General features: G+C 47.8%; 1 protein-coding gene across 1 annotated transcript in view; it reads left to right on the top strand.

Annotated features, from left to right (window-relative positions):
* Nucleotides 1-9,527: 9,527 nt before the first annotated feature.
* The window catches only part of LOC113407149 (solute carrier family 26 member 9-like), a 29,094-nt gene continuing 24,685 nt past the window's right edge, over nucleotides 9,528-13,936 (top strand). The window contains exons 1-4 of the mRNA XM_026655248.1: nucleotides 9,528-9,652; nucleotides 12,133-12,272; nucleotides 12,893-13,003; nucleotides 13,324-13,499. Of these exons, the coding sequence (XP_026511033.1) occupies nucleotides 9,528-9,652; nucleotides 12,133-12,272; nucleotides 12,893-13,003; nucleotides 13,324-13,499 (552 nt within the window). The remainder of the gene's footprint in view (nucleotides 9,653-12,132; nucleotides 12,273-12,892; nucleotides 13,004-13,323; nucleotides 13,500-13,936) is intronic.

The raw sequence follows: 13,936 nt of genomic DNA on the forward strand, positions 1-13,936 counted from the left end.
AGATGGGAGTTGTGGTTCTGCTTTGACTATGCTGGCATAATAAAAGCAGCAAAACTTTTAAGTGACTAAGCACTGAAATCTCTGGGTTTCAAAAGGACTGGAGATGGAAGTGGACAAACCTGTGGATTTTAGAACATTTCCTAGGTAAACTCATTGGGGTTGGGAGGACATGATCAGGAGAGGCTGGGGAAGTGGTCATGGTAGGGGATGCTGGGATACAAAGATGAGTGCAGTAGACATAGAAAAAGACTAAGTTTTCTGAGGCAGGGACTTTTTACAATATGTATGTACAGCCCCTAGCATCATGGGGCCCTCATCTTCACTGAGTTCTCTAGGTGGTACTACCCTGTTTCCCCGAAAATAAGACCTACTTCCAGTTTTGCCTCTCGCTGTAATATAAGACATCCCCCGAAAATAAGACCTCCCCGATAATAAGGCCACCCCGGAATATAAGGCCCCGAAGCTCCAGGAAAAATAAGACCTCCCCTGAAAATAAGACGTAGCGCATCTTTGGGAGCAAAAATTAATATAAGACACTGTCTTATTTTCGGGGAAACACGGTAGAATGCAGATAGTGAACACCAGCACAAGCAGGAAGGTGGAGTGAGTTTGAGCAGCATTCCTTGGCGTGAGTGAATTACATGACATTCTGAAACAACTTGCATTGGTTTAGAAAAGACCCCTCTTTCTCCTGGATCCTGTGTGATCTGCTAACCAGAGGAGAGGCTAAATGAAGTGAAGGGGAAATAAAGGATGAGTAGTATGGTATGTTGAAAACTGTGTTTAAATTACAAGCTATCACTTTAAATATAAGGGGTTTCCTGATCCTAGTTAGAGGCTCAGGGACCTCTGTAGGGAAGTGTGCAGTCTGGGGGTCTTCTGCAGAAAGTCCAGTCTGCAAAAAAGCCAGCGTAGAGCAAGGTGGGCTGAGTGGTGCCTCTCTGCCTTAGGGAGCAGCCTGCTTGGTCTCTCTGCATTTGATTGTTTGTGTGTTAGATTTCTGAATTCTAAGAAATAAAATAATGTTATGTTACAACCTTTCAGAAAGAGTATCTAACTTTCTGTGTGCAGGCCATGAACCTAGCAGGTGGGTGTTAAGAGGGGTGAGATGATGTTTAATTTGGGCAAGAGAACTTGCCACTATGGGAGTGTCATAGAAATACACTTAGCACCCGATCCTCAGCTTCGGTAAACCTACATAACCCTGTTAACTTCCGTGGAGCTGCACCAATTTACACCAGCTGAGGATCTGGCCCTTAATCTTCTCAAAAAATTCCCTGCCGTTTCAATGGTTTCTATTTAATTTCCACAGGGGGAAAGCAGGAAGTGACCCGACATGATTTTAGCAGGTTTGGTTTGTTTAAAGTTTCTTCAGCACAGTCACATTCCCCTCTCCAGAGTCACACCCACAGCATGTTGAGAAAACATCGCAGGGATCCCAACTGCATGACATGGTTGGTTCCCGTGTCCATCCCTGCGGCCTCCAGGGCATCCCTACAGCGCTGCTGGCTCTGACAGAGGCATTGAGGCTCATCCACTCCCACACTCCACTTGCAGCTGTGTTTGTAGCATTGCTTGCTGGGCCTCTTGAGGTATCTATGTAGGAGTGACCAGAACGGCTAGAGGCAGCACTGCAAGGTGGGACAGAGAAGGCTCCAGTGAGCTAGTGCAGTTGCAGTGCTTGTGGTTTCCCATGTGCACTGGGAACCAACATGGTTTAGACAGCACTGGTTCACGTGGACTAAACCAATAGGCCTAATCCTGGGTATTGCACCCAAAGCTTTACACCTGTGATGGGCATTTTATGGGTACATGAGGTTTTGCAGACATTGCTTGGACAGCCGTGAATGTGCAATGGTTTTTTGTAAAACTTCCTCATCTAGTGTAGACCCAGAGGCAAAAGACATTTTTAATGACGCTTAATCTAAGGTTTGGAGACCCTGAACTTATTGAGACATTAAGAAATCAGGGAGAAAACCACAGGAGGCGGGAGTGAGACACATCATGTGTAAAAAAATCACATATAAATGATTTGCATTTTCTCCCTAAACATAATGGGCCAAATTCCTCCTTTGTGGTGCTCCACTGAAGTCCCTTCACTTACTCCAGGGGTGAATTTGGCCCTATTTTAAACAAGATATAGTCCAACTGCTCTCAGAGAAAGTCAAGTTCCCACCCAGTTTTGCTAGTTTTAACTCATGCACCCTGGATCTGAAGTTTCCCTCTTGCTCCAACTCTGTCAGCACCAAACAGGGCCGGCTCCAGGCACCAGGCAACCAAGCTGGTGCTTGGGGCGGCACCTGGAGGGGGGCGGCGTGGCGCTCCGGCTGCCGGGGAGAGCGGGGCCACAGCCGGGCTCGCCGCCCTCCCCCCGGCGCTCTGGCCGCCCTCCCCCCGGCCGCCGGGGGGAGAGCCGAGCCCCAGCCGGGGCTCGCCGCCCTCTCGCCGCCCTGCCCCCGGCGCTCTGGCCGCCGGGGGGAGAGCTGAGCCCCCGCCGGGGCTCGCCGCCCTCCTCCCAGGGCTCCGGCCGCCCTCCCCTGCGGCGGCCGGAGGCTTTTTTGCCTGGGGTGGCAAAAAAGCCAGAGCCGGCCCTGGCACCAAACAGTTGTTTTGTGCTGTCGGATCCTATCAACACTGAGCAGAAACTTCAATGTGACTTTCTCTCCCCAGACACAGCTATCAACAGTGCCGGGACAAGCGATAAGGGGTTGCCATTCGTGGCAGCGAGGCAGGTGCTAGGAGAAAAACCTGTGCTTGGCACACCTGGAGTGGTTTGAAACTGGCAGGACACGAGTTAACCGGTCAGGAGCTCACAGGGCACCATGCAACGTTGCAACTCAGCTGATACTTTGTGCTTGTCTGACCTTATGGAACAATTTATTTTGCCTGTTCCATATCCTTGCTGTGAAACAGTTCTGCCTCAATTCTGTGTGTGCTCAGAATTGTATGCCCTGGTTTAAGGATTTGGAGCATTCCTTTACTTTTCACTCTCTAGGCCCAGATTACCATGTGCTCGTCACTTATAATCAAGGCCATATTTCCCACGGCACTGCACTTAGCACCCTGCAACGCCCACTGAAACACTGATGGGCCTGGCTTCTCAAAAGAGCTCCGCACTCAAGGTGTTTCCACCATGCAGAGATTCCTGAGAATCTGGCCACTTGTTTTGGTGCCTAAACAGAAACTGAGTTCTTTGGAGAATCTGGCCCCTAGTTAACAAAACGATGGTTGGCAGCACAGCATTTTACTGGCTTTGGGATCCCATCCCCGTAGCTAACTTGCATTGTCTCTGGTCAGCGTTTTGCTGCTGTGACGAAGGCAAAACGCTATCTTGGGTATGTCTCCACCTGCTCACCTCCGTGTTACTCCTTCACCACCACGACAGCTGGCTTACCCTTTCGTTCACTGCACAATCAGGTGACTCCTGCTCGTTACTTCTGAAATCTCAAAGGTTTAGCCTGCTGTTTGATCTAGGGCAAGGCCATTGATAAGCCAACTCAAGAACTTGACTCTCTCCGAGAGGCTGACATCATCGGCCTGTTTGTTCAAGATGAATTTAATCATGAGAATATTTCCCTCCCCGCCACACTTGCTGTGTTTATTATTTTTTTTCACATTTACCAGCACTTTTGCTCAGCGGCAAGACTTCAGTCCCTCTGATGGCATGGCAGGCACACTGCTCAGAGAGCAACAGGATTGAGAAATAAAGCTTCACACACCTGAAACTTAGGCCAGGGTCACTGGAGTTTGTGATCTTTTGCTGAGACTTGATTTGGGTTTTAGAATGAGCCATGGGGGACTGAGAATCTGGAGTAAGCCCGGGTGGGGGTGACTTATAGAATCTGGAGTGAAGCCAGGAGTAACTCTGTATCCAGAATAAGCTGTAGGGGACTGAGAATTTTGGAGTGAACCTGGGGTGGGAGGGAGAACTGGAAATCTGGAGGGATGGGGCTCCTGGGGTGAGCCTAGGTGAGCTGGCAATCTGGACCAAGTCCAGCGGGGAGTGACTGAGAATCTCAAGTGAGTCTGGAGTGACTGGGCTTCCAGAATGAGCTATGGGGAGCTGGGAATCTGGAGCAAGTCCAGGGGTGTGGGGATTAAAGAATCTAGAATGAGCCCGGAGGGAATGAACTTGAAATCTGGGTCCAGCCCGGGGGTGTGTTTAGGGTGAGCCTGAGCCAAGTCTCAAATGACCCTGTCTTCATAATGGAAAAAACAAGAAAGGGGATGCCAGTCGAAGTGCTGACACCTGGAGGGTTCTGAACCCAGTGACCAATGATGCAGGAAGGGAAGGTCTCCTTGCACATGGTCAGACCACGGCTGCCTCACTCCTTTCCCTGTCATGTAAGCCAGGCAGGGTCAGTATGGATAGAGACTTACCTAGTGTCAGGGGGAAATGGTCTTGGTCATGCAGTAAGTGACGCTCCTCTGAGTCAGCACAGACCCACGCCCGAGACTGGTATTAGAGAGCCCAGCGCTGTTGGAGGTGCTGTATTTTGGATGATGGGTGCAACCTAGGTCTGGCTCCATGTGATCATTAGAGTTTTTGTAGCACATGTCACCGTATGAGGGTTGTCAACCTCGGGTTCCTGGCCAAATTTCCATTAGCACCATCATACTGCTGACCTATATTCCCCCAGCCATTTCAGCTGCCTGCATTATCCTTTGCTTCCTGCCCCAAACTTCAGTGCTATGTTACTGCACGTTGTTCAAATCTTCCAGACTCCACCCCAGAGGTGGCTACCTCTCAGCTAACAGTGACATCATTCCTCTGGGCATACACTTATGGGTGTAATCCTGGCTCCAAGAGGGCCAGGATTTCACCCAGTATGTTTAGGACCTGATCCTGAGCAGTGTCGAGCCTGAGGGGCAAAGGCTATAGGTGCTGAGCATGCTTAGCACCTCTCTGGCTCAGTCCTCTGGTGTGTAACACACTTGGCATGATATTTTTGGGCTTGACTAGACAGGTATGTAGAAGGCGCATCTGCACAAAGTAGCCCTGTTGCTATGGTGTCAGCCATTGGTCTCCATTAACGTCCGTCTCTATTAGAATGGAAAATGCTTTGGGAGCTAGTATAGATGGGAGCAAGCCATGGTCAATACTCATTCCAGGCAATCTGTTAGGCTCCTGGTTTTACCAGGTGCTTGTTCCACAATAGTCAGTATGGGTAGGGCCAGAAGTGTCCAGAGAAAGAAAGAGCTAAACCATTGCAAAAAACCCCAACTGCACTCAATAATCTTCTTGCCTGGGGTGAAAGGTGGGCTGCTTGGAAGCCGCTGTCTGACTGAGATTGTCTAGTCCCATCTGCACCTCCAGCTCTGTTCTTATGAGCGCGAACCTTTGTCTTTGGAGAAAGCCTGGAAGGAAAGCACAGTTTAGGAGGCTGGGACAGCAGACTCCCATAGGAGTGTGTGACTGCTCTGTACAAAGCTATAGCCTGCAGCCATATGACCTTGGGCTAAGATCTCATCAGCTCTCAGGGTTGGACTTGGAGACCTCTAAAGATATATCTATGCTGCAATCAGAGTTGTGATTGCAGCACATGAAGGCATACCTGAGTGTCAGGATCCCAACAAGGGCAGTCAGGCCAAGGATCAGAGTAGGATCAAACCTGAGGCTGGAAGTAGCAGAGGACTTTCATAGTCAGGTTCCAGGCCAGGGCAGATACCAAGGATCAGAGTCCAAGTCAGAAGGCAAAGTGAAAATCGAACCAAGGTCAAAGCCAGGATTTTCACAGGGAGAAAAGATGGTCATGGCAGCCACAAATGTCCTTTGGGTTTATATCGAGTGGGGAGGCAATGATGAGTCCTGGGGCTGCTGCCGGTCAGACCCCTTGATGCAGGACTTTCCATGGGCTGTGTCCATAGCAGGTCATGGGCAGTGGAGTGCAAGCTAATTACAGCTGCTACTGGGTGGCAGTCTGCTGCCTAGTAGTTCTATAGGGGCTGGGTTCTGGATCTGTGGAGTCATACCCTGAGCTAGCTTTAAACTAGCTAGTTCGGGTACCACTAGCAGTGAAACCCTCCCTGTTTAGGCTAGGAAGCCTGCATATGTGCTCTAAGTTAGATGCTTGAGCACATATGTAGGCGCTCCTAGCCTAAACTGGGAGGGCTTCACTCCCACGTTGCCATGGCTTTCCTACTATAGTTATTCCAGTTAGCTAGATCAAAGCTTTCTTGGGTATGTCTTCACATGCTGCAATCTCGCCTCTGATTACAGGGTAGACACACACACTAAAGGGAAACCACTCTTTCCCCTGAGTCACTACTGAGCCAGGGCCTGGGAATGGGGCTATGCTGCTGGGATTCCATCTTTCGAATAATGGAAGACCACAGTCCTAGCCTCACGTAGGCCCAGTCTATGCTAGACATGTTTGCTAGTAGTAATAGCAGATGGGGCGTGATTTCTTTTATGACATTCTGATACCAGCAAACGCCCTGGTGTAGATGCAGTTGGACTGGCAAAAGAAGTCCTTTTGCCAGGATAGCTGATTTCATTTGACAACTGTTATAAGTTATACAGGCAGAAGAGCTCTTTTTCTGGTATAAACTGTGTCTACACTGGGAAGATTTGCCAGGATAGCCATACTGATATAGCTGTACCAGCAAACCCTTTCTAGTGTAGACAAGGCCCTAGTTCACAAGAGATGGGGTGTTGCTGGTTGTGCTCTGTCCACATTTTGAGGGTGTTAATTAACATTCTGCCTCCCTAAAATCATCCCATGTGTTCAGTTGGATATAGTATCCTCTGCTTCCCATCCCAAACTGCTGTGTAGTGCTGATGTACTCTCCTGAACAGGTGCCATCTTCTGCCCTGCATTTCAGTGGTGCATGGTGCAATCCTCATACACAGCCTCTAAAGCGCCTTGCAGGCTATAATGATTCCCTTTTCCTGACTAGCTTTTGCCCCAGGCCATGTGCCTTGTGTTCAGGTATTTTAGGAGCAGCGTCTCTCCAGATCTGTGGCCTGGATGTCACATTGTTTTTATCCACCTCAAGACATGCCCAGACAGAGAGATTTTTCTCCTGGCATGCCAGACAGCAAGCCCAGTCCTACCACCCTCATTCACGCAAATGGTTTCCTTTTGGCAGTCACGTGAGATAATCTAGTTCCGTTCTGAACTCGGAGTGGGCTACAGTGCAGAAAATACACAGAAAGTACAAATAGCCAAATTCATCCACTGACTTCAGTGGGCTGCCCCGGGGACGAATTGGGCCCAAAACGTTTAACATTAATGGCATCACTCCTAGACCGAGGGTCTGTCTACACTGCAATTCAAGGTGTGATTGCAGCTCAATAGACATACCAGGGCTAGCTGTATCTGCGCTGGCGTGGCTGAAAATTAGAAGCGTAGATGTGGCGGCACGAGATTCAGAGCAGGCTAGCAATGGGGGCGCATGCCCAGGTTGCCCGGCATATTTGTACAGCCCACGCTGCCATGTCTACACTGCTAATTTAGTTAAAGCTAGAGCAGGAATGTCTAACCAAGCTGTGATCACGCCTCAGATTGCAGTGTTGACAATATACTCGATGCAGCCAGCACATAGCTTTTCCTCTGGAAACCTTTATTCCTTCTCTCTGACCACCCCCTTCCCTCAGGCTTTCTCAGAGGATGGGCTCAATGTCATGTAGGCTTTTGTCTACACGGGGAAATTGACTGGAAGAGCTATTGCAGCAGTTCCTTATTGCCTGCATGACCCTATTTCCAGACGCTTTGCTTCCTGCCACCCCCGACGGCATGGAAGATGCCATTCTGGAGTGAAAAATGGCATCCTCCGGGCAGCGTGACCTTGCATGCACCGTATGTGTGAGGTTATGCTGTGCAGAGCAAAATGGTGTCCTCCACACACTCAGGATAGCCGTGACTACATCCGTTGGTTGCATGACCCCACTAGGTGTCACGACCCATAGTACGAGAACCCCAGAGCTATTTCTATCATTGCACTATTCTGGAATTGAGTGATTTTTATTCTGGAACTGAGTGTTCTTATAGGGAGCTATTCTGGAATAGTTTATTCCACTATAGACTTCTGTTCAATTTCCCCATGCAAACAAGGCCTTAATCCTAGTTTACACTGGATGCTCTGGATATTCCTGGGCCCAGTAGAAAACAATTTCAAGACAGACATAAGGAGAATTTGTTATTCAAGTACTCCCAGAATTTTGGATGTAAAATGGCACCTGGTTCTAAACTAAAACGCAGCCAATCCAATACCCAAAACCACTTTGGATTTAGCTATTACACAGATGGGTCAACTCCAGAACCTTCTATTTGATTTCCTCTAAAATTTAGAGTTCTGGTAAAACAGGATCTGGATAAAAACCTACTCTGGTTTTGGTTCGGTAAGGCCCAAATATCCACTGACAAGGTTTTGCACAATCAAAACGTGACCCTATTGTGCCCAGTCTCTTGAAACAAAGGTCCAGGCATAAATCTACATAGCTCCATTGACATGAATGGAGCTATAGACAAGATTCTGCCTAATTCACATCTTTCAGCAATGTGCATTTCATTTCTTGATAACTATTCCCTGAAATCCCAGCTTCTTTCCCGTCCTCGGTGTGTGTGATGGGCAATGACATACTTAAATAAATGCCAGACAAAAATAATTATCCACATCCTTGTTTCAAATTTATGCATTCCCCCTCCCCACCCTCAGACTCATCAGCTCATAATGGTTCTCCCCTCTCCTCTGATGGCTTTGTTTACACTAAAGTGAGCCATGGGGAGTTTATTATCTTCCCCTGCCGACACCTAGATATTGCATAGGACTGGTCAAACAGGACTGTTCGGCATCATTATCATACAAATAGGTCAGCAACTGTTACATCTCTGTGTGAGAGAACATTGTTCCCAGCTTCTGACAGGAATCAGATATTAGCCCACAGCTCTGAGCAGGACAGAATAGCGTCTCTAAATGCAAATATGAAACACTAAGGGTGTTATGTTTGTAGATGAATTAATGAGGCGCTATGGCTGGAACCTCTTGGATGAAAGCTGCTCTGTACTCGTAATGTTAATATATCCCACTGCACAGTGCTTCACAGACATGCTAATTAATCCTCTCAGCAGTGCTATGACGTATCACTAACCCCATTTTATGCATGGTGAAACTGAGGCATGGAAAGATCAGGTGACTTTCCCAAGCCCAAACAGTAAGTCATTGGCAGAGCCAAGATTAGAACTGTACTTCCTGACACCTAGTCCTGTGCACATTCCTTTAGACCACATTGTCTCGCTTATGAGTTTCACTATAAAGCAGGTGACAAAAATCCATTTTGTCCCAGAGGTGGTGACCCAGCTTGGAAACAGACAATCCCTTGCTCCAGAAGCCTGCTTGTGAAGGGGAAAGAAGACATTTAGGAGACAGAATACGCCAGAGGAAATCCTAAATGCCTGGATGAAGGAGGCTAGACCAAGTCTCTCTTCTTCTTCTCCTATAACTTCACTTGGTGGCCAGCTCTGCTCACGTTGATTCCTTTCTTCTCCTTTGTCTTATCTCGGAAGGATTTGAAGGACACCGAGATGAACCAAGCCCGACCTCGCTATGTCGTCGACCGGGCGGCATATTCTGTCAACTTCTTTGATGAAGAGTTTGAGAAGAAAAAGAGAAGTTACCCGCTTGGGGAAAAAGTCAAGAACCTTTTCAGGTAATGTGGAATGCTACTGAGTCTCCTTCGGAGCATGTTGCCAGGTCAGATTTGGCTCAGCAGTGCGGTGTTCGGGGGCGTGGAGAGAAGGGGAGGAGAGAATGCGAACCCTAAGATCAATACATTTCCATTAAAAAAAATTCCAGGGGAAACATGTTTTTAAGCAAATAAATAGTCTCCTGTGGCATTTTACAACCCAGGCATTGCAGCATAGGGGAAGCAATGACAACCTGTTAGTAATTTTCTAATCAATTTCACAATTAGGAGAGAGATTTTTTTCAAAGGCACAAAGGGCGGTAGGCAACCAGCTGCCACTGAACCAGCCCACGACCCTGGAGGTTTGATTCCCACACACACAAAGGCTCTGTCATGCAGCTCTAGCTGCATAAAAGGACCTTGAAATAATCAGAAATGGCCCCTTGAAAATACCCCCACGTGTCTAGGGACTCCTTAACTGGCATAGACCTAGTATAAGGGCTCTGCATCTGCCCTGTTATCAGCTCCCAGCATGGGGAGTGAATCGGGGGCAAGGCTGGAGTGCACTGCATTATGGCTAGTCCTTGCTTCCCGGGGTCTAGCATAGGCCAGCTGCTTTCACTTACATTGGGCGCAGGGCCCTGCCTCAGAATACAGGGAGTGCAAAATTGGCTTAAAGCCACTTTAACACTCCTCCAACATGTATAGAGTCCTGGCTCTGCCCCCAGGACAGCAATGGAGTAACGGAGAGTCAGGCCCTGCAAGCTAATAGCTAACTGAGCACAGATATTTGGAGTGGAAAGATTTCTGTAGTCTGAAATCAAGATGGGCGGCTGTTTGAGGTGCTCTCTGGGCTTTGGATAGGCAAAGCCATAGGCTAGCGAGCCTTTGTTAAACTCGACACATTGATGCCTCAGAGGCTGTGGATGTTGACTTTAGATTTGGGTGGCATCCAGGTGCTTTTTAGGTGGAGGGAGTTTTTCAATAAGCCCCAGAAATAACTGCTCTCTATCTCACTTCGCTGAAGTACGGAACAGCACCACCCCAGGGAGAAAATACAATCACAGCGGCTGGTGATTAATACATCTGGGATAACCAGAGCTGAGTAATGAATATATATTTGATTGGGTTTGCAGTGTAATTGAAAGGTAAATGGAGTTTATGGTTTTCACTTCAAATGAATCAGTCTGCAGTGTGCCATGACACCAGAAATGAAGGCAGCCTGGCTGTGCTCAGAAGAATGCTTTTGCTTTGCATTTATATAAAAAGCATCTTTCATCCAAGTATCTCAACGGGCTTTGCAGACATTAACTGAGGAAGGCTGTACATATATTGTTAGATCCATAGGACTGATAGGTAAGCTGCGGTTCACTGACATGCTTAAAGCCTTATAATGAGTCAGTGGCAGAAAGGAGAACAGAACCTAGAGAAACCCTGCGTAGAGAAACCCTGCAAGTCCTATGTTCTAACCACTGAAGAAAGATACTGCCTGAGATCCTTGAACAGTTCAGGGGATGTAGATATAAGATCTTACTCTAATTTCAATAGCAGATATGTATCTAAATCCCTGTAATTGTTTTGGAAACTTCACCTCCTCTTTCTAAAATAGAAACCCTGTCCAACCATGCATTCTAGGGTAATACACAAATCCTAGAGATCCACTTCCCTTTTCCAACACGTGTGACGTTCAGCCTGTGCTAATAATCGGGGGCAGCTTCTGAGGAATGTCTGTCCGTCCCTGTTTTCACAAGACCCTGTGTTTGCTCAGATGGTTTATTCAGGAATATTTAATTAGTTTATGTGACTTCTACAGTCTGTTTCCAATACTTGTTTGTTTGTTAGTTTTATGTCTGCTGGATGTGATCAACAAAGCTGCAAATTCTTTCTTTTTAGACTGAGTCTTAAAATGTATTGGTCCAAGGCTTCTGATAATCCAGGATCAGAGCTGGGGCAAACCAGAGGTAGTTTAGATTATGCTAAACCTCACTGGTTGGGTTTTGATTTTGCAAGGTCAGAACTGCAGTCAGAAAGTGGGGCAGATCCAGATCGCATGTTATCTGAACCTCCAAAGCTTTGGAGAGGGGCTGATCTGGATTATGTTTCCCGTTTTGGTGTATTGCTGTGTGAAGCAGAATTGAACACAGTTTTGATCCAGGTAGTATTTGCTCCAAAGTTTGAGGATGGGTTGGATAAATGGTTCTGACCCATCCCTACCTGGGTCACAGCAATATAGCAGCTAAGAGTAAAAGGCCTGGTTCATCTTTGCGCTGCTCGTGTCAACACCTGTGCCAGTGTGAAGCGTGTGCAGAATGCTGCCACATCAGCCTGGTGACGCTTCATACCTAGGTTGGCTTCGTATCTACTCCGGTCTAGTGTAAATGGCTTCCTAAGGCAAGAGGCAATGAAAATCAGGACTGTTGTCCTTTGCATAGGAAACCTCGTAGAGAGGGGAAATGCTTTTTATCAGGACCCTCCTTCCTTACTTGTGTTCATTTCCTCTCTAGATGTTCATCATCCAGGTTCAAAGTCATCATCTACAGTCTGTTTCCAATACTCGTTTGGCTCCCCAAATATAAAATTAAAGACTACATTGTGCCCGATATCCTCGGGGGAATCAGTGCGGGGACAATACAAGTGCCACAAGGTGAGACCAGGTTTCCTTTCCCTAGTGGGGGTTAGAACGTCACTTCCCCCCCTGGAGCAGCTGTGAGGAGAGAACATTCCCACCTTGCTCCAATTAAAGTCCGGACGTGCTGTCGATGGGTGATTTTATCCCCTTCCTGGGGTTGGCTTTATTAGTAACAACAGAACATACAACCTCAGCCCAAAGCTTTCTCCTCAAAGCTGGCTCGTCCTGGGTTTCCCTGCAGGGCCATCCTGGCTCTGCCCCTAGTTCCCTCTCACCAGAGGGTCACATCTCATAGCCTGGGAGAGTTAACAAGCTGCACTTGCCACAAAGACCCAGCAGAACTGACTCAGCAGCTTTGTGCAGATTTTTAACTTCCGCTAACAGGATGAGTCCCTACTAGAAGAGTCCTGCGTCCCTATGAAGGCTGGTAGATCCTGCTGCCTTGGTACAGTAGCCCACTCCATAAAGGTCCATTATGGGCTTTCTTGCATCTTCCCCTGAAGCATTTAGTCCATTGTCAAAGACAGGCTGCAGAACTAGCCGGGCCACTGTTCCGTGCCGGTAAGGGAATTCCCAGGGACCGCAGCTGTAACTGAGATGGAAAATCTGAAGTCAATTTCACTTGCATTTTTCAGGGATGGCCTTTGCGCTGCTTGCCAATCTGCCTCCCATCAACGGACTCTACTCCTCCTTCTTCCCTTTGATACCCTACTTCATCCTAGGTGGCATCCACCAGATGGTCCCAGGTAAGTTCCCCTTTCTAGTTCTGAGATTTGAATGTCCGTACATTCCAATTACGTTCATTGCCCGAGCACCTCCTCCAGCTGTATCATATCTCCTGATAGGGCACTGTTTTACCAAGCCTGTTCTCTGGTGCATTAATCAAGGTCCTAGATCCCTGGTGCCTGCTGTATAGCATTGCACCATGAACTGATAAACCACTGCCATGTTCTGCTACAGAACTGGCTGCACTGCAGTGGTGGGTAATTCCCAATCTATAGTAATACTTTTCAGGATGGGATGCTTTGCATACATGTAAGTCACCTGTTACTGTTTTGTCTTGCAGGCACCTTTGCTGTCATCAGCATCATCGTTGGGAACGTCTGCCATGATCTGGCTCCTGAATCCGATTTCCAATACTTTAACCATACCACCAATGAGATAAACATCAACAACACAGCAATGGAGGCAGCCAGACTGGAGATCTCCGCCACATTAGCTTGTCTGACAGCCATCATACAAGTAAGGACATCTCGGCACTAAAGCTACAGTGTCCACTGCCTGAGCTAAGCCTAACCCTTCCCCTTGTGTGAAGTTGAACAGTGACTGGTTACGCAGGACAACTGCAGTGGGATTTTGTCATTTGTACACCCTCGAGGAAGGGGATGGCAGTGCCAGCAGGTGCAACAATTGGGACTGTTTCCAAGTAGGTGATACCTGGAGACAAAGGGTTTGGAAGGGTCCTGTGGTGCTGGCCCTGACTTCAGAAACACTGGACCGCAGACACTATCGTGATTCTTAAACTATAATAGGGATCTGGATAGATGGACCCATCCTATATTAAAGTTTCTGAACAAAAAAGAGGCACATTGGGGTCTCTGTTCTTCCATGATCAGCAGCTCATAGCAATTGCAGGTGTATTTTTACTCCAAAGACACTTTGCATGGGAGCACATGGGG

Source organism: Terrapene carolina, unplaced genomic scaffold, assembly GCF_002925995.2.
Source record: "Terrapene carolina triunguis isolate 2854851 unplaced genomic scaffold, T_m_triunguis-2.0 Scaffold199, whole genome shotgun sequence".
In the NCBI taxonomy this organism is placed as follows: Eukaryota; Metazoa; Chordata; order Testudines; family Emydidae; genus Terrapene; species Terrapene triunguis.